General features: G+C 36.0%; 4 protein-coding genes across 9 annotated transcripts in view; 2 read left to right on the top strand and 2 right to left on the bottom strand.

Moving 5' to 3' along the window:
* Positions 1-85: 85 nt before the first annotated feature.
* On the bottom strand, positions 86-4,477 carry LOC111498695 (DEAD-box ATP-dependent RNA helicase 57). The gene is made up of 13 exons (XM_023150034.1): positions 4,201-4,477; positions 3,989-4,112; positions 3,769-3,896; positions 3,563-3,654; positions 3,316-3,412; positions 3,036-3,116; positions 2,718-2,950; positions 2,433-2,627; positions 2,242-2,332; positions 1,889-2,011; positions 1,081-1,231; positions 293-959; positions 86-229 (listed from the first exon to the last, which is right to left on the bottom strand). Exons 1-12 carry the CDS (start codon positions 4,279-4,281, stop codon positions 466-468), a joined length of 1,890 nt encoding a protein of 629 aa, XP_023005802.1. The 5' UTR covers positions 4,282-4,477; the 3' UTR covers positions 86-229; positions 293-465.
* A 584-nt stretch (positions 4,478-5,061) lies between these two features.
* Positions 5,062-10,861, bottom strand: LOC111498727 (importin subunit alpha-9). The gene is made up of 11 exons (XM_023150080.1): positions 10,575-10,861; positions 10,059-10,269; positions 9,106-9,259; positions 8,643-8,745; positions 8,100-8,284; positions 7,924-8,003; positions 7,395-7,545; positions 6,715-6,796; positions 6,531-6,589; positions 6,132-6,440; positions 5,062-5,561 (listed from the first exon to the last, which is right to left on the bottom strand). Exons 1-11 carry the CDS (start codon positions 10,624-10,626, stop codon positions 5,397-5,399), a joined length of 1,551 nt encoding a protein of 516 aa, XP_023005848.1. The 5' UTR covers positions 10,627-10,861; the 3' UTR covers positions 5,062-5,396.
* Positions 10,862-11,550: 689 nt separating this feature from the next.
* Positions 11,551-14,562, top strand: LOC111498728 (lipid phosphate phosphatase gamma). Of its 2 annotated transcripts, none has more exons than XM_023150082.1 (2): positions 11,551-12,440; positions 14,264-14,562. In XM_023150082.1, the coding sequence occupies exon 1, from the start codon at positions 11,746-11,748 to the stop codon at positions 12,412-12,414; it is 669 nt and encodes a 222-aa protein (XP_023005850.1). In that variant the 5' UTR covers positions 11,551-11,745; the 3' UTR covers positions 12,415-12,440; positions 14,264-14,562. The 2 variants fall into 2 exon arrangements, with proteins under 2 accessions (XP_023005850.1, XP_023005849.1); XM_023150081.1 differs by having other exon boundaries at positions 14,229-14,557.
* Positions 14,563-15,705: 1,143 nt separating this feature from the next.
* Positions 15,706-18,817, top strand: part of LOC111498309 — a 6,190-nt gene continuing 3,078 nt past the window's right edge. The window contains exons 1-4 of one of the 5 annotated variants that reach the window (XM_023149445.1): positions 15,706-16,167; positions 16,756-16,846; positions 17,151-17,339; positions 18,103-18,206. The gene's annotated coding sequence lies outside the window, so the exon portion shown is untranslated. Of the gene's footprint in view, positions 16,168-16,755; positions 16,847-17,142; positions 17,340-17,417; positions 17,433-17,775; positions 17,879-17,898; positions 18,207-18,817 lie in introns of those variants that run through there. The other 4 variants (XM_023149446.1, XM_023149447.1, XM_023149448.1 and 1 more) reach the window with 4 other exon arrangements.

Raw genomic sequence — 18,817 nt, 5'->3', positions numbered from 1 at the left:
TAGATTTGATGGAATTTCTATAATTTTAAGCAAGATAATGTAGTCACTCTAACCAGGGTGGTATAAGAATTTACGTCCATGGAACTAGCAAACAAAAATTCACATTCAAAATTCAAATACACAAAAATCCTAAAATTCCTTCCAAAAAATATCAATGGAGTTTTTAAGTCGACCATGTACAAATGATCAAATTCTTCAAACAAGATGACCTATTACATTTGAGTTGCAGCTATTAAAAATAATAATAATAATAATAATAAATAAAAATAAAATTGTTGTTCTACCTTTGCACCTCACCTTCTAAGAGACAAATTTAGATGTAATCGACACATTTTCACATCATTGGACAAGAACTTCCTAAAGGCATATTTTATTTTAAGTTTTGGGAAGTGAAATAGATTAGAGGTAGCAATTTTAAATTAGGCTTCACCTTCGTTCTTCGGTTTGGTTGAGATTGAATCTCTTTCAGGCCTCCTCTGCTTTTTTCGACTTCTTTTTCTGTGGTTTGGAGACACCATCATCCTTTGGTTTGGTTGAGATTGAATCTCTTTTAAGCTTGCGTTTTTTCAACTTCTGTTTCTGCTGCTCGGTGTCACCTTTGTCCTTTGGTTTGTTTCGGATTGGATCTCCTTCAGGCCTCTGTTTTTTCGACTTCTTTTTCTGCAGCTCGGAGTCACCATTGCCCTTTGGTTTGGTCACGATCGAATCTCTTTTAGGCCTGCGTTTTTTTGACTTCTTTTTCGGCTGCTCGGTGTCACCATCATCCTTTGGTTTGTTTGAGATTGAATCTCTTTTAGGCCTATGTTTTTTCCACTTCTTTTTCTGAAGCTCAGTTATCCAGGATGGAACTTCACAGCCTGAAGCTGACATCACATTGGCAATATTTCGCAGAAATGGAATGTCCTCGTCTGTATAAAATGTAATGGCTTCTCCACTCCTCCCTGCTCTGCCAGAACGGCCTGTTGAAAGATGCAAATTAGACTCAGCCACATCATATAGAGTATGAATCTTTCAACATTTTTTTAAGGATTAAACACAAGGTTCATTGTCAAGTAAGCTGAAGAATGTTAAGGAACATACCAATCCGGTGAATGTATGCAGAGGCAGAATCTGGAAAGTCATAATTGATTACACAGTTAACCCCTTTGAAATCCATTCCTCGAGCAATTACATCAGTGGCAATTAACACCCAAGTTTTTCCAGCTCTGAAGTCGTAAACAACATTTTCCCGCTGCATTCAAGAAAGAATATCAGGCATAGAAAGACTCGAAACATTTCTAGTCCACGTGTCCCTTGAATGGATTTTTGTTTACATCTATGAGTGTCTAGATCAGTTTACGCGCACCTAAACTATTCTCACAGGAAAATAACTTGACCATACTATATTTGGTTGCAAAGGTCATTAGTAAGATATTAGATAGGTGGCTACCATGAGTTGAACTCATTCTCACTAAGCCCTTTATTATTTACCTTGCCCTATTTTATCACTAGGCCATCCTATGGTAGTTCCATTGTATAGACCCCTTATAATAATATAATATGTGATGAACAAATAAAAATCATCTGAAAGTTCATATTTTCAGCAATTGCTCATTAAACGAACTCAGGTCTAGCATACTAAAAGAAGTGAAAGGACAAAAAACTTAATAGTATTTTGTTTTATGTTCTATCTTTTAGGGGGGCAAGGCCCCACATAGGAGTACAACGAATAATATCGTGTTCTTCATTTTCTGGCTTCACGTAAGGTCACTAAGGATTAAAAGCTGTTAGGCATTGTTATTGTTTCAGACTCCAATTTAGAACTGCACGAATAGTATGCTTGGCATTTTGACCAACTTTTGACTGCCATGAAATATTAAATTTTAGCAGATGATGATGAAATGATTACCTCTATCTCTGATAAGTCAGAATGGATGACATTCACTTTGATATTCTCAAATGCCAGTTCACCATAAAGATCTTTTGCCCGCTCCTTGCTTTGCACAAAGATCAGTACTGGTGGATTCAAACTCTGTTAAGCACAAAAGCAACAAAGTCAATGCATTGTCTAGTAAGATCAAAATAACAAATACTGTCAAAAGATTGTCAGATAAGTATCCTACTGGATACAGGAATTAGAACCAGGCTGACATTTCATGCAATGAATGAATGCTAAGAAGGACTTTTGTTCACGATGAAAGATAAGCTCTTCACTTTCTACTCAAAGAAAAAGTTCAACATTACAATTTACATGTAACGAACCTCCGAAAAACTTTGACGAAGTGCAAGAAGTTTCCCTTCTTCACTTCCGGCAAAAACCAACTTTTGCTTGACAGTTTCAGAAGCGGTATTCCTATTGACGTATCAGAAATATGGGAGTTATTTTCTCAAAACATAGAAGAATATCATGTGAATCGATGATCTTGGGATGAGCATGATAGTAGCGAACTTACTTCCTACCAACAATAACCCGAACAGCATCATGCATTACTGAGCGAGCAAGATCCTCAACAAAGTCAGGTAAAGTAGCACTAAACAATGAGCGAACTATTGAAGGATTGGAGCACGCCTTTACAATGGTATCGATCTGTTTTAACAAGCCAAGCTCAAATAACTTATCAGATTCGTCCAGAACAAGGTGCTCCACTCTGCAAAACAACAAACCCTGTATGAGAGATGAGTTATATTTAGGCTGGTCTTGTATTGACAACATGCTGATGCCCCTAGTCAACACCTACCTACTGAGATCAATTTTCTTCTTCCGAATAGCAAGCCTTAACCTAAGTGGAGTGGATATGAGTACATCACATGAGAACTTTGAGAAATCAGCATGTCTAATAACTTCTTTTGTAACCAACTTGATAGAGAATTTTTTCCCTTTAGCCAATTTTTTGCACTCCCTTGTTGTCTGAGATGCTAATTCTCGTGTTGGACAAAGTATAACTGCACGGATACCTTCCTTTGATGGATCCTGGTAAAAAAAAAAAAAAAAAAAACTAAGATCAGAACAGAACACCATTCAAGAAATATAAAAATGGCACTTAGAAGACTATTACCTTCAGTTTCATAAGCACAGGGCACAGAAAAGCCAGGGTTTTTCCAGAACCAGTAGGGGCACAAGCAAAGCATTCACGGCCCTATAAAGGAAAACGTTGATCAGAAAAAAAAAAAAAAAAAAACAACTAAAACCAAACAAATTACCAGAATAGTCGACCTAAAAACCCAATTCTTATCAGGTTACAACAATAGATCCTATCTTTTTCTCAATACATTGGAACATAACTCCTGAAAGATGAAGTTTACTCCACATAGTAAGATAGTAATGGAAGATCATACGGATAAGAGGACTGGAATAGCCTGCCTTTGAATTGGTGTTGGCTCTTTAAACCCAAGTTCTACAAGATTATGCAGTATGTATGGGTCGCATTCATATCTGCAAGCAAAGCATACAATTATCATTCTTCAGTCATACTTATCAGAACCTATAAGGGGAAAAGATATTTAGAATTGCAAAAACAAAAAAAAAAAATCACCATTGACGTATGAACACAGAAAACCATCCAGCTAGTATAGAATTTAGTACCTTGTGCTCAACTCTGCAAAATTCTGAAGTGGCGATGGAACATTGTTCCCAGAGACGTGAATATTATACTTCTTCCGGTAAAGCGCATCTCTCTATGTTCATCGAAGAAATATGGAATGAACGATGGACAGAGACCAAGTGGTATATAAGTTAAAACCAAACTTCACAAAGGGAAACAATGGAAGTACAAAAGAAGTAATTAGTACCTCAAGTTTCCGATGAAATTCCTTCCTCTCTTCGGAAGGATCGTTTTCAGATGGATGATTTTCCTCATTCACTGAAGCAGCTACAGTTAGTTTTGAATCCCTGAAGACGCTGAACCCCTCCACCGATTCTACATAAGAAAAAAAAAAGTGATAAAACTAAGCTCAACGGCTTACAATGACGCGATTGGCCACAAGCAATTCAAAGCATTCGGCAATATACCCGTAGCCGCTGATTTCCTCTTCCTCTTCCTCTTCTCCGAAGGCGTTGAATCCTCAATTACTTCAAAATCACTATTAGCAATGGAACTCAAACCTTCGATTCCATTATCACTTTCTTTTTTGCCCTGTTAAAATGACAAAGTTGAATTACCTCACATAATCCTTCAATTTTCTCATAATAAAACAGTCAACAACGCAGCTACAGACGTTTACCTCGAACCTAGAAAAATCTGCGGCGAACCTCTTCTTGTCAAAATGAATGCCGGCGAACAAGAAAGAAGCCCCTTTCTCCATTACAATGGGCTAACAAATCTGCGTCTCTCACGAATATTGCGTTCTCCTTTAAACTTCCAGAAACTTGAATCCCTAAATTCAGCAACCGACCTAGATGATCTCCTTTTGATCGTCGGCTTCAAAACCCTAGCAAAAACAGGGCCGTGAATTTGATCGTCGGCGCCAAAACCCTAAGGATTTTAATATACCCTTCCTCTTTCATAGTTAAAACCTTTCCCTCCCTTTTTTTTTTTTTTCTTAGAACTCAAAATTAGGGTTCCAACAAAATTGAATTATCCGTAAAATTGCTGGTTTAATTAAATATAATTAATGTGATTAATCTCTTAAATATCTAATATATTTTTAGATTTTAAATTTTACATTTTATAATTTTACATTTTTTCTTATTAATCACACCGATTATGTTTATCTTTAACCAATATGTTAATTTTTTTTCATCACAGTACACTTGAAGTGAATAGATCCAAAACCAACCAATCGATTAATTGATTAATTTTTTTTTTTAGAGTACACATGAAGTGGAGAGCAACAAAACATTCTTTACAAGAGTGCAAAAAACTCTCTCAAGTGGATACATTTGGGGACAATATCTACTAACAACGAGCCTTTTGTTATAAAACCTCTTACTCTTGATCGAAGATTTTTAGCTAATTGAATGATAGCCTAATAATACTAGGCAAGTTAAAAACTAATTTTGAGCTTAAAATTCGAAATAAAATATAAATCCAAAAATAAAAAATTCAAATAGTATAGTCAAAATTTAATATATCTCACCCAAGAAGAATCCATAAACCATCGGTTCTATAACTTATTGTGAAAAAAGAAGAGTTCAATTGAGATGACAAGGGACTTCAAAATCCCATGTCAACTGCACACAATTTTGCAAACCATTTCCCTCCTAATAAACACTTTTCAAGACATGCTCTGGTCAAGCTCATCAGAAAACTTGCAAATAAAAAATGATGATATTACACAAAGCTCAATTCCATCTTCCTCCCTGGATGATGGATTTCATAAAGTAGCTGATAGATGGAGCGAAAAGCACTCGATAATGACCAAGTACATAATTGTGATTACAAAAACAGTGAGCCTAAATCTTAAAAACCACAAATTTCCTACTCACCGAGACCGTAGTCCTCGCCAAAGTACATGTCGACCAGACGATTTGCCATGTTTCTCAAGTCTTCGTTTTCATGAAACTGAAATCTCTCCATCGCTTCGATGCCATCCTCCCGCTCAACCAGCCTTGGGCCCTCCCCATTTGGCATGCCTCTTAATACCTTTGGATAGACAACAAGAAAATGAATGATCATTATGGAGCAGAACAAGGACTTTTCTAGAAGTCCTCTTCAATATGAACGCTGCCTTTGATAACTATTCGGTTTTTTAAAATCGTGTTTGTTTTCTCATCATTTCTCTTACATAAAACATTTGTATTCAAATTACAAAAACAAAAATAAGTTTTTGGAAACTTTTTTTTTTCATTTTAAAAAACTTATGTAAAAAGTTCATAACCAAACAAAGAGGAGAGGACTCAAATCTCTAACCACCTAGTCGAGGACACCAATTGAACGGATGCCACCAACTAGATGGATCTTAAGAGAATAGTAAGAAACACATATAAAAGAGACGAGCTATGGTGCCAAATGCTTCCCTTCTTTCCTAGCTCCGCCCAGAAGAGACGGTCAACGTCCTCAGTTTGAAGAAAAAGGTGACACAGGATTTAGTTATGCGAGGGAAAGATGAGATGCTTTCTAATTCTAACCCAGCAAAGCCCAACAATTGTGACAAATAACAAACGAGAAGAATACCAATTTGAACACTGTATATGAACAATCAGATATACTCACCAGCTCCAAGAATTGAAATCCTAGCCTTGCAGCCTCCGTGTCAGCAGATCTTACCAAGTCAATGAAACCCGGAAGGCATCCTTTGCCAACAAGAGAAACCAAGTTCTCAACAAGCAATTTTGGTTTTCCTTCACCACTTTCATCAGGCGCAGCGCAGAGATTTCCCAGTACATATGCTACTTCCTTTCGTACATCAAATGGTGCCGATGAAAGAAGGCGTATTAACAAGGGTACTGCATCACTAATATATATCAATTGCTTGTGCTCCATCGAGCCCGCAGCAATGTTAGACAGTACCCAAGATGCTTCCTGCACGTTACGGTAGGGATTCAGATGAGAAACTCAAAAGTCCAGAAACTGTGCGGAGATGGTAATATTTTACGAAGTAGTGAAATATACCTTCTTCAAAACTCGGTGTTCGCTTTTCAAGCATTTTATCAGGACTTCTAAAACACTACCTGAAAAAAAAAATTGTATTCTATTCAAATCTCACTAGTCACTATCATTATTTCCTCATTTGTTGTTCATTGGAGTCTGAGTATTGTGATACCCTCCTAGCAAGAGAAGAAAGTAAACCACTTGCCTGTAATTTCACGTCCAGGAATTAGTACATTACAAATTGTATGTGAATCCACAGCCAGAAGGTTGCCCAAACTTCGAAGCACCTATTTAAGACATCATTTTTCAGATAATCAAAAACCCACAAAATAATTGATCAAAAACATTGAATCGCTACAAAGGATATCCAACTAGAAGACAGTGTTAATGTATACTCTACACAGTGGATCTGAAAACAATAAGCAATTCAACTACAGCTTCAAAATCTTTTCAGAAGAGGAAAACATAAGGAAGCATTCTCCTAGTAGCCATACCATGAAACATATGAAATCATTTATAAAGCTCTCATCAGGCAATTGACTTGATCCAGGCAAATTACATCATTTCTATGCTAAAGAAGAACCACATGGAAAGGAAAACGTCTGCAACTATGTTACATAATCAATACAAATTATGACTCATTGATAATGACCTCACAAAACTACAAGCATAATCTTTTTTTAATTTAAGACTACAACCATAATTAATCAGGAAAGAAAAGCTTGAAAGGGGGAGTCGTGGACAACTCAAGTTAGGCCATTGAAAGAGAGAAGGAGATAACTAACACCTTCATGAAAGTACGTTAGGCATCTCGTGATAATGCACGGTAAATTAGCCTGTAATCAGAAAAGTGAATCTTAGAATACAGACATTGTTTGACATTACCGGAATAAGCAATTGCAAACTATTTGATGTTGATAATCTTTCTACAAGTAGTTGGAGAACCTCGCTCTTCACCAATATACTGGTAGCAACATTTGAGAGTGCTGAAAGATACACAATTACCCATGCAACTTCAGTTGCCAGCTCATCATCCCTGCACTTTGTAATTTTGAATATAGTTAAAGCCCTGTCCATCTAAACAATCTTAGAAACATTCCACAACAAAATAGCAGCAGTATTAACATTATATAAACAAGGTCTTGAAGACAGGATATCTTCTCTTGAGTTAGACAATTATAATGATTGCAAGGGAAATTTGCATGTTCCAAAATCTTATCTCTACCTAAGTTAGTGATAACTATCCTCCAGAAATGTAGATAACCATCGAAGATACAGTATCATTTTGCACAGAGACAGCTTAATGACAGAGCAAATAAGTCGAGATACAAAAGAGGGACAAATCAATCATTATATTAAATCCTTTTTTTTTTTTATCAAAATATATGAACCCCAAATTGATAACAACACTTACGCTTTTCCCAAGTGTCTAATAATTGCATCCAACACCCCATCAATTTTAATGAGTTCTGTAGCAGCCCTGGAATCCGGTCCCTACATGAGAAAACAGAAGAGGACATATTTCGTGAATGACCTCATGTAGTTGCGCACAGAGAAGGCTTGTAATGCTAGTAATAGAAAACACAAAACCTTAATTAAGTTGGATAGTGCCCAAGCAGCTGTTTTAACAGATGAACCTTTGTTTGGAAACAGCATTCTTGCAAGTGGCAGTAAAGCTCCTTGAGAAAGCAGAATATTCCTCAACTCCATTTCTTCACCAGCAACATTTCCCAATGCCCATGCACACTGTTCTGCAACAAGCAGAGAACTTTTTTCTGCACAAGAAAGTACAGTCAAAATGAAATAAAAGCTAGACAAAGCAAAGAATGAACCCAATTTTTCATAGCATTGTAAATATTCAAAATTTAAGATACTACCTCGGATACGTTAAAATACACAAGCCAGTACAGACTAAGTCTGCCTGTTGCGTTGGCCAACCAGTGATCAGATGCATATAACGGCAGGGCAAATAATCATACATAATAATGAGAACATACTTGCAGCACGTAATTGTAAGAGGAAGATTACAGTGAATCAAATAAACGGCTAAATTGAAAACCATAATTTGGAAACAAGATATGAGATGCCAGCTTTCAATAGAAATAGGAAAAGAAAATAATTGGTAATGTGAACCTCCAAGATGAGCAATGAGCAAGGGTAACGCTGGCATCAAAGATTTGGTCTCCTCAGGCTTCCCAGCTCCAATGTTCGTTAGGCACCAGGCTGCTTCAAGCAACTGCAGTATAGAAGTAGGGTTTTTAAAAACAAATATTCGTCAATAAACAATCCGGTACTTTACAAGGCCAATAGAGATAATCCATGCAATCCATGCAATCCGTGCTGAATCGGCCATGTAAGTTCAACAGTCAATGAACATATATTCAATGACAATCAGATTCCAAAAACCCCATCAGTCGACAATGACCACGTCCAGGATACACCAAGTAAAGAATCACTTATTCCATTTCCTTTTCAACTTGACATGATTGGACAGCCTTGTGAGAAAACTATATCGAGCATAATGAGTTGGACCTATAGTGCACTTAACTCAAACCAATCAAAGCACAATCTTAGACAAGCACAAGCTATATCTGACCTGCTCATCAGAGGAACCGAATGATAGACACTGCACCAACAGAGATACTGCTCCTGCTTTAAGAGCGGCTTCAACTGGAGGGAATTCTGATCTTGACAACAAGCGTCTTAGCTCACGAAGGGCATGAATTCTCTTCTGCATTGCACCTTTTCCCCTACAATTTAAAAAACAGCAAGACCTTAAAACCAATTTTATCAACAATTTAATTCATCAGTCATTTAAATAGCAGTAGTGGAGGATGGGTCATTTAAAAACCACAAACAGAATTAAGAAATGCTTATCACTTACTGCATTATTGTTCACCATAGGATCAAACCATCTCCCCTTCACCTAAAACAAAGGGGATGAAAACGATCCTCGATGCTGTCCATTTCAACCTTCAATAATTTTTCAAACCAACATTTTGCTTATCCGGACAATAAGAGGTTTTTGTACTATTCCTTAAGACAAATGAACAGCATGTGGAAGCAAGACAATATTTGATGTGCTTTTCACAATTCAGTTCATTCTTTCTATATCTGAGAGTCCAGTCACGATTACAAATGATTCCCCATCTTGGTGCCCATTCCAAGTATTGAGGAACGAAACCGCACCCATCGCCTTCAAGGGATGGTATAAATACTTCAGTTTTTCTTTTAAACAAGAGAACCCTCAGAAAAAGCTAGATAGCGGCCGTACTTAATTTAACTCTGAAGCAATAATCTAGTTAAGGTAAGCACACAAACTAGATGGTTAATTACATTAATCCAATATCACCAAGTAGTTATGCGAAAATAAACTACTTAATAGCACCTCATGGCTCTCAAATTCTTCATCCTACAGCAATTCTTCCCACTGGATAGTTAAGATAGTTGTGGCATGACAGGTAACCCAAGTATGATTTCAAATATGAAACATGAGAGAAATTTTTTTCCTAAATCTGGGGATAAAACAAAGGTAAAAAACCAACGTACTGGTATGCAACTGCAGATTTTAGCTCGTCCACTGCTGAAGAAGTTTGAACTTCCAAAATTGACACTTCTTCGTCCATCATCATTTCATTTTCGAGAGCAACATCACCAATCCCAATTCTACAGATACGCTTCGCACGCATCAACGATTCTCTTCTTTCCTTCCCCACTGTAAGGGCATGCTGCCGTCTTCGATGAGCCGCAACATTCCCAACTGATAACAGAATATAAATGCATTCTCAGCATTAGTTACGAACAAAGTTCTTCAAAATCAAAAACGATCTCCTACTGGACTGATTCTTTGTGGATTATATATAAATTAACTTCGAATCTCCTCTTTCTTTACTAATCATCCAAAAAGCAAGCTAACATATCGAACGCAACAGCACTAAATTCAGTCGGCGGAAACAGCATCAATAATCTTCTTCACATTCGAACTCATAGCAGCAAAAAATCAATATGAATTCAAATATAGCAATCAATCCTTAAAAAGATAGTCAATAGAGTAAAAGAACGTACCTGAAGACTTGATTGGATCTCTTCTTGCAGAAGCCAGGCACTCGTCAGCCATTGAAAGGGATGAATTTTCAGAGCAGAACTAACAAATGGATTGGAACTTTTGTGACGCAATAGGAAATTCCGAATGGAATTTTCGCGGGCCAAGTACCAAATGTCTGCAGATTGCCGCCTCTATTTATTTGCTTTTGCAAATTGCCGAAATTATAAATGTCTCCCCAGAAGATTTGTTATTTACCATGTTTTGCCATAGCAACTTTCAGATACATAGTTTTACCCATTTTTTCCTTTCTTTTTCTTTAGTAAATTGCAAAATGCTCCCTCCGGTTTTTAAACGTCCAAATATAGGGCAAAAAAATTGCAAAAATAGCCCAAAGTTCTTATATTCGCATTTTTAGGCCTTGTAATTACACGACTTTTTTTATCTTTTTTATTTTTTTAAATTAAATTTATAAATATTTATTGTACCTATGAATTTTTCTTTTTTCTTTATTTACTTTTTACAACCATGCATTTTAAAATTAAAATATAATTTTTAATTTTAGTTTTGTAATCTTTTTTATTTTGAGATGTAATTATAAATATATATTTTAATTTATTTTATATATTAAATTAATAAAAATATTCATAAAGTTGGTATGACAAGTATTTTAGATTTTAAAAAATTTAATAATATTCTTAAACTTAAAAAAAAATTAAAAATATAATTTTCGTTAGTTTTTTAATGAAAAATGTAATACTTTATTTTAAAAGTAAGGCGAACTATTTTTATGAAATTTTAAACGTGTAATAAATTTTGTAGGGTATTTCGAAATACTATTAAAAAATTAAAAGGTATTTTTGAAAATTAAATGCTAACGTTTTTTTATTATTATTATTATTATTTATTATTATTATTATTATTTTTTGTGGTGAAAATTCAAGTATTCTTGAGAACAAAGTATTAATAAAAGGATATGATTGAGATAAAGTTATTATTATAATTTTTTTATATTTTCATTTCGGTCGTAGTTTCTTTCTCCATCCAGGACTTCAACTTTCCATCGCAATTTCGCACTTTGATTCTCTGTCGTGAACAATCCTCTGATCCATTCGACCAAATCACTCCGATTTTCCTCAGATCTCACGTATTAACCTCTGATTCAATCTTGAAATCTAGCCATATTCCATTTCCATGGCGACTGCACCACTTAAGGCGGTGTCCTTAACGCATGTCCGGTACCAGAGGGGAGATCAGCTCGGCCATTTCTTGGCTTGGGTATCGTTAGTCCCTGTCTTCATCAGCCTCGGCGGATTTCTCTCTCACTTCATCTTCCGCCGCGAATTACAGGGTATGTTCTTCGCGCTAGGGCTCCTAATCTCTCAATTCATCAATGAGTTCATCAAGACGTCTGTTCAGCAAGCTCGCCCTGAGACTTGTGCGTTATTGGAAATGTGTGATTCGCATGGCTGGCCCTCTAGTCACTCTCAGTATATGTTTTTCTTCGCTATGTACTTCACTTTATTGTCGTATAAAGGAATTGGACTATGGGGAACTGAAAGCAAGTGGATAATGAACCTACTGGCTTGGTCTCTGGCTCTCTTGACGATGTATTCGAGGGTGTATTTGGGATACCATAGTGTTGCGCAGGTTTTTGCTGGTGCTACGCTCGGAATGTTTCTTGGAGCTCTGTGGTTCTGGGTTGTAAATTCTGTGCTTTTCTGCTACTTCCCGGCGATTGAGGAGAGCCAGTTTGGCAGGAAGTTTTACATCAAGGACACTTCTCACATAAGCAATGTTTTGAAATTTGAGTATGATAATGCAAGAGCTGCTAGAGAAAAGTTGGATTGTAAGTGCGATTGATCGAGTGGGATCAGATATGTGAGAAGGTATATCTTTCAATCTTAGAGTAAATTGAAAATTGTGCTTTAACTTCACATTGCCTAATCGGGCATGCTTTGTTTTACTCATTGATTTTATAATGATCATTGTATCCACTAGCTGCTGAATATTCATTGGTTTTGTTATGACAAAAACTTTACTTTGATCAGATATTGAATGTTATATGGTACCAATTCTTTTAGAGAATGTTTGAAGGTGATATCATAGGAGATTAAGAATCAATTATCTTTGTAGTGGACATAGTATTTTGTGAAATCTCTGCTAGCCCGAAAGGTTGTTATACATGCCGTTGCTGGAATCTGAAGTGTCACTTTTTTCTGCATGCACTTCTTGAAGTTATAAAAATTTCCTCCTGTCTGTTCCCGGTTTGGGTTAGGAGAACATCCGAGCGATTGCCTTCGCGAATCCAAACGCGCTCACAAGGCGCACAATAAGAATAAACCGGGTAGAGACTTCATAAGGTACCATTTGAGCTGCAGATCGTAATGCTCCTAGTGCCTAGTAAGCTAGGCCAAGGCCCCTTCAAAGCGGACGAGATTGTTAGAGAAAGGGGAGAAAGGTTTTTCATGTACTTACTAGGGTTGGTAGCTAAATTCAGTATTCCCAACCCCATGGCATAAGAAAGGTGTGCATAAGCCCCGATAGGGAGAGGAGCTACTTTCTTGTGCTAGTCATTTAGCCAAATTTGTTTCAATAACCAAATAGCATCGAAGTTAGCTTTTGAAATGCATTTTCCTAATTTTTTGGATCTCATTTTTCCATTTATTTTGCACTCTTATATAACCCGATCATTCACCCAAGCTGGATTTCTTAAGTCACCTATAAGGTTTAATTATTTATATATTTTGATGGGTGTAAGAATCTGAGAGAGAATATATAGTTCTCAATCTGTCCTCGATTTCTAGTTCTCTGGTTAGCTTGTTGTCTCTTATCTTCGTTCTTGTATCAAGGATTTGAGAGTACAGTTTGATGTTCCTTCTTGTTACTGGTTGTTGAGCTTTGAGGCATGCTAATATGCCAATTTGATTTAGAAAGTCACTAGATAGATAGCGATGGTTGGAATAAACTATGATAACATGGATTCTGGTTGTTACTGCAACCGATGGCGGCTATCTTCTTAGGAAGTTCTTTTAGGCGTTCAATAACACGTGAGGTGCGAGAATTTGAGATTTTGAAGTCTTGATCGAGAGTATATGTCTTAACCAATTAAGTTATGTTTAGGTTGGTAGAAAGATAAGAAATTGCATGAACCCGTTACTCTATTGCAAAGATATACCAAAAGGAAAAGCTTCTCGAGTTTTGAGTTCTGGCGCAGTTTGCTTATTTATGTTACCCACATCTCATACTAGGTGGAATAGATTATGTTGTCCATCGTTATTGAAGATTGTTTGGGTAGTGTTGAAGAAAAATCCAGCTGATAGTAAAGTCAAACAGTGTGGCTGAAGAAACACTGTCTGGTATACATGTCTGGCTTTTCTTCTTCCATTCCCTTGTAATTGTATCAAATCATAGGAGTTTGCTTTGATTTAAATCTTGTCGAAATCTGTTTGGCTCTCGTGGCAGCCATCCCGGATAGCCAGCAATGCAGGATATAAGTACTTTCCATGTCAAATATGTAGGATAAGGAAGCAATTTCCTAACCTTAGTCGAGATATGCGCAAGCTAATTCGAACACCTATAGAAATCGTGTTCTACTTATCAATGGCTGCAAATTTTAACCTGCTATCTCAGTTTCTGGTAAATTTATTGGGTTTGTATCTTTGATTTTGTTTCAGGAGAGCCAAGAATGCTGATGAAAATGTTGTTTCAGGAGAACCAGGTTATGATATTATATGAAAACACCCAAAGAAACCAGCTTTGCAAGGGATCAATTAACCATTGCAGATTACTGAAGAGACTTTACTTACTGGCTGCGTGATATTTCTGCTCATATACAGCCTTAATTAGGTATAAACATTGATCATTTAATACTTTAACTTATAAACATAGTTTGAAATGTTTTATTAAGGTACCTGCACAGTTTTTCATTTATGTGGGTAGCGAGATCTTCTCTACTAAAATATACTAAAATAGACCTAATTTTAATCTCCTACTGGATTGAATATGCTATGTCTTTGTTTCTTAATTCTCATTGGGATACTTTCCTTTCAGCCAACCGGCTTAGTCGCCTTAGCCAGTTAGCCAGTGATCCATACACAGTCGATCCGTACATTTCTATATTTGGTCCAATCACTACGCAGCTTTGCCTTTTGCAGATCAAATACTAGAATTTGATATTTCAGGATATGTCGGAGTGTAAATTGATAAAGTAAACTTAGTATTTGATAAAACTTCGTAAATAGTCCTTATGGCATGGTAGATAATATTTTTCATCAAACTATAGTGATTAAATTATAACTTTCTCGAAGGTCTGAATTTATAATTTAACGTAATATTTATAAGCTTAATTAGATGATTATTGACTGAGGTTTATCTTAATAATGTAAGATACTTTGGGGAATGTGTATTGGGATTTTGGGTTTTTTTTTTTCTCTGAAAAAGAAATTAATTTTGAAATTCTAAACTAGTTAGAAAAAGAAAAGAAAAAAAAAACATAAAAATTACTCTTTTAACTATATTTCTAAAAGTTTGAAGAATGTTAGAGATTTAAAAACATTCAATGATACTTTCATAGTTAGGAAATGATACTTTCATAGTTAGGAAGTGAACTGTTTGTTCGTCAAGGAAGTGAACTGTTTGTTCGTCAAGTGAATCAAATTATAAAATGAATCAAATTATAAAATAAAAAATATTCAATGATACTTTTATAGTTAGGAAGTGAACTGTTTGTTCGTCAAGTAAATCAAATTATAGAATAAAAAATATTCAATGATACTTTCATAGTTAGGAAGTGAACTGTTTGTTCGTCAAACGAATCAAATTATAGAATAAATTATCATTCTCACGAGAGGTATAAATTTAGTTTCTATGATTTGACGGAAGTTATATGATGTAATAAAGCTTATGATAAAATATGATTCTTATGGACTATTAAGGGACTAATTTTAATAAATCAAAATGAATGAAGTAAATTAAAACTTTGGTTGAAACCAAACTACAAACTCGTTACACTCAATGTAGGCCCAAATAATTGGGCCATACGAAGTGACCGAGCCCATACAATGGCCCACGAAATTGAAAATGAAAATTTTAATTTTGATGTATCCCGTCGTGGGGACGGCGCTTTAAAGCGGGAAGCGTGACACAGTCCTCTGAAAGTTCTTTCCAAATCAGTTCGATGAAGTGTCGCGGTGGCTCTGACCATCAACGGCGGCGCCCCACCACACCAGCAACCATTTCTTCGAAATCATCTTCTCTCTCTTTCTCTTCAACACTGCGGTTCTGTTTTTACTTTTCGATTTCGATATGGCAGGTGCTTCTGGCGGCGGCAGTGGCAGGATCAACCGGACTGGTCGCAAAGCGCATTTTGGAGCCCGGTGTAAGAAGAAATGTGATGAGTGCTGCGGAGATCGAGAGGAATCTGGTGGCATTACGGAAGAAAACAAGGAGTCGGTGCTGTGGGTAAATATGTTGAAGTGGGGAATTGTGGTAGACATTTGGCGACATTTGGCGATGGAGCCAAAAAAGAGTTTGGAGAGGTTTTCTGTTTGTTTGAAGAAGAGGGGAAATAGTAAGAACTAGGCACTGCCAAGTGTGAATCCTGCCATTCCAAAGGTAAGATGATCATGATCATTTGACTTTAAACTATTTTATTTCTGTTCAGTTCCTGCGTAAGAATAGTGCCAATAGAACCATTTCAAGTTTCAACTGCTAATGATCCTCCTGATCATCTTATGTTCAAGATCATATGGTGATATAGAACATAAATAGTGTACTGATTGATAACCGAGTTATCAAAACTTGGTTAAGTAAGGGGGTTATCTTCGTTTTGAGCGATCATTCAATATAGAAATGTTTAATTATAATTCCACTTAGTTCTTGGCTTACACCACGAGTTCGCGATTGTTTCTAATCTTCAACGTTACTTGATTCTAGAATAACTCTTTGCTTGTTGTTTGTCGAGCTAATTCGGTGAAAAACAAGGAGCTGTCTTTTTGTTTCAATCTTTAATGGGCAGGGAACTGCATACGTTGGAGTTCTTATGAACAACTACGTAGTTATGCAACCTATGTTCTTGCAGTGCATTCTTCTTGGTTTTTTGGTTTAATTTTATAATTAGGACGTGTGGCTCCTCTGGTTGCTTCATGTTGATTACCCATCCCACTAATCTTTGAATGCTTCACCCGCCCCACTGTTTTTCAGGAGACTTAGCCCACTCAGGCCAGCTCCAAAGGACTAAGAATTTAACCCTGGACTCCGAACATTCCTAACCCAAGTCTAAGGCACCCCCTTGGTATGTTCTACAATGTATTTAGAATGGGAACTTGCAGTATTTACCTTCAATGTCTTGTAGGAATGTCTAATTTCTGGTTACATGCTCACATTCTTTTAAGTGTTCATGGTGCACACCCTTTCCTTTCTGTTGCATTAATGTTTCAACTAAACCCATCTCCATTGTAATGGTGGATGAATAATTTGAAACACAGGAACTATAAAAGTTCAGAATTTTCAAGCAGATCTTGGTTCATAACTGATAGAACGATTAGAAATTTGTGTTAATTTGATTTAGTTGGTATTTTGCCTTCCAAGTATTGCAGGTCAAGGTTTCATCTAGTGAATTACATGCTTATGCTTATCTATCGCATGGAGGTACCAGCTGAACTGGATCAGAAACTGCCATTTGCTTATTGAACCGCAGGAGAGTCAAATTGTGGAGCTGGAATCTGAACTGCATGTTGCCCAGAACTGGACTTGATCGTTACTAATAACAATTAACCTTCACAATGGTATGATATTGTCGACTTTGATCATAAGTTCTCGTGGCTTTACTTTTAGTTTCTGGACTTGATTGTTACTAATAACAATTAACCTTCACAATGGTATGATATTGTCGACTTTGATCATAAGTTCTCGTGGCTTTACTTTTAGTTTCCCCAAAAGGCCTCGTACCAATAGAGATGTATTATTTACTTATAAACTCATGATCATCCCCTTCATTAACCGATGTGGGACTCCCCCACCAACAATCTTCCCCTTAAACAAAGTATACATTATAGAGCTTGCCCTGAGGCCTATGAATTCCTCGAATAGCCTCCCCTTAATTGAGGCTCGACTCCTTTCTCTGGAGTTCTCAAACTAAGTATACTCTTCGTTCGACACTTGAGTCACGTTTTGACTACACTTTCGAGACTCATAATTTCTTTGTTCGATAGTTGATGTGAGATTATTTCAATAGAGATCGTATTCGAGCATATGAGATATAGAGCACTTGACTGAATGATTCTCCGTTGAATTCGATAGCCTCACTAGGATGGAAGCCAGTAATGTAAGTTAAGACCTTTTTGTGTTCTTGTCGGCAGGATGAAATTACTAGCTAGTCCGAATCCCCATCTTTTTGGTGGGGTTTGGAAACGAAGAGGAAGTGGGTCTTTTCCAATCCTTAAAATAATATAATTAGACCTACTGGTGATTGATGCTGCTCTGATTTTAAGTGTTTTGCACTCTCTTTATATGATTTGACTATATTGGCATTTCGCTTTGTCGAGGTAGAAGCTGCCATGCTGGAGGAGACAGACATGCTGTGCTGGAATTTGATTGACACGTGTACCTGCTTACTCTCAAGAAGCAAGAATTTCTTCTTGACGTGTACAAAGGTATGCTTTTTTCTGCTAAAAGTTGCTTATTGTCTGCTTCATTACAATTTTCTTCCATATTATTCATATTGTCTTCTGGTTTATTTATTTTTAGTTTATTATTTTATTTTATACGATCTAAATAAGTAAAAAAATGATGGCTATACGTGAAAAAAAATTACCAAACACTAAAATAGAATTAGAAAAATAGCATTTTAGTCGATGTATTTTGGCTTTATTCTACTTTAGTCCCTATACTTTCAAAAAGTCTTAAAATTAGTTGGTTTGGATTTATTATTTTTTTTTTTTTTATCAAAATTAGTTGAATAAAAAGACACAGCTTAGATTTTAAGTTGATTGAAGTATAAGGATTGAAATGAAATAAAACAAAATATAGGACTAAAATGATATTTGAATGTTTATTTATTTATGATAGCCAGCATGTGGTATTAAAAATGGTTACCATCCACCATGTGGTTTGGTTGATGTAAAAACCATTGAATTTCATTTAATTTAGAATTAATTTTAATAAAATAGGTTCATGTGGCTTATTTATGCTACATGTGTCACATGATGTATTAAAAAAAAAAAAAAAAAAAAAAAAAAAAAAAAAAAAAAAAAAAAAAAAAAAA

The sequence above is a fragment of the Cucurbita maxima genome, unplaced genomic scaffold (assembly GCF_002738345.1).
Source record: "Cucurbita maxima cultivar Rimu unplaced genomic scaffold, Cmax_1.0 Cma_Scf00025, whole genome shotgun sequence".
NCBI classification, from domain to species: domain Eukaryota; kingdom Viridiplantae; phylum Streptophyta; class Magnoliopsida; order Cucurbitales; family Cucurbitaceae; genus Cucurbita; species Cucurbita maxima.
This window is presented reverse-complemented; position numbering and strand designations above follow the sequence as displayed.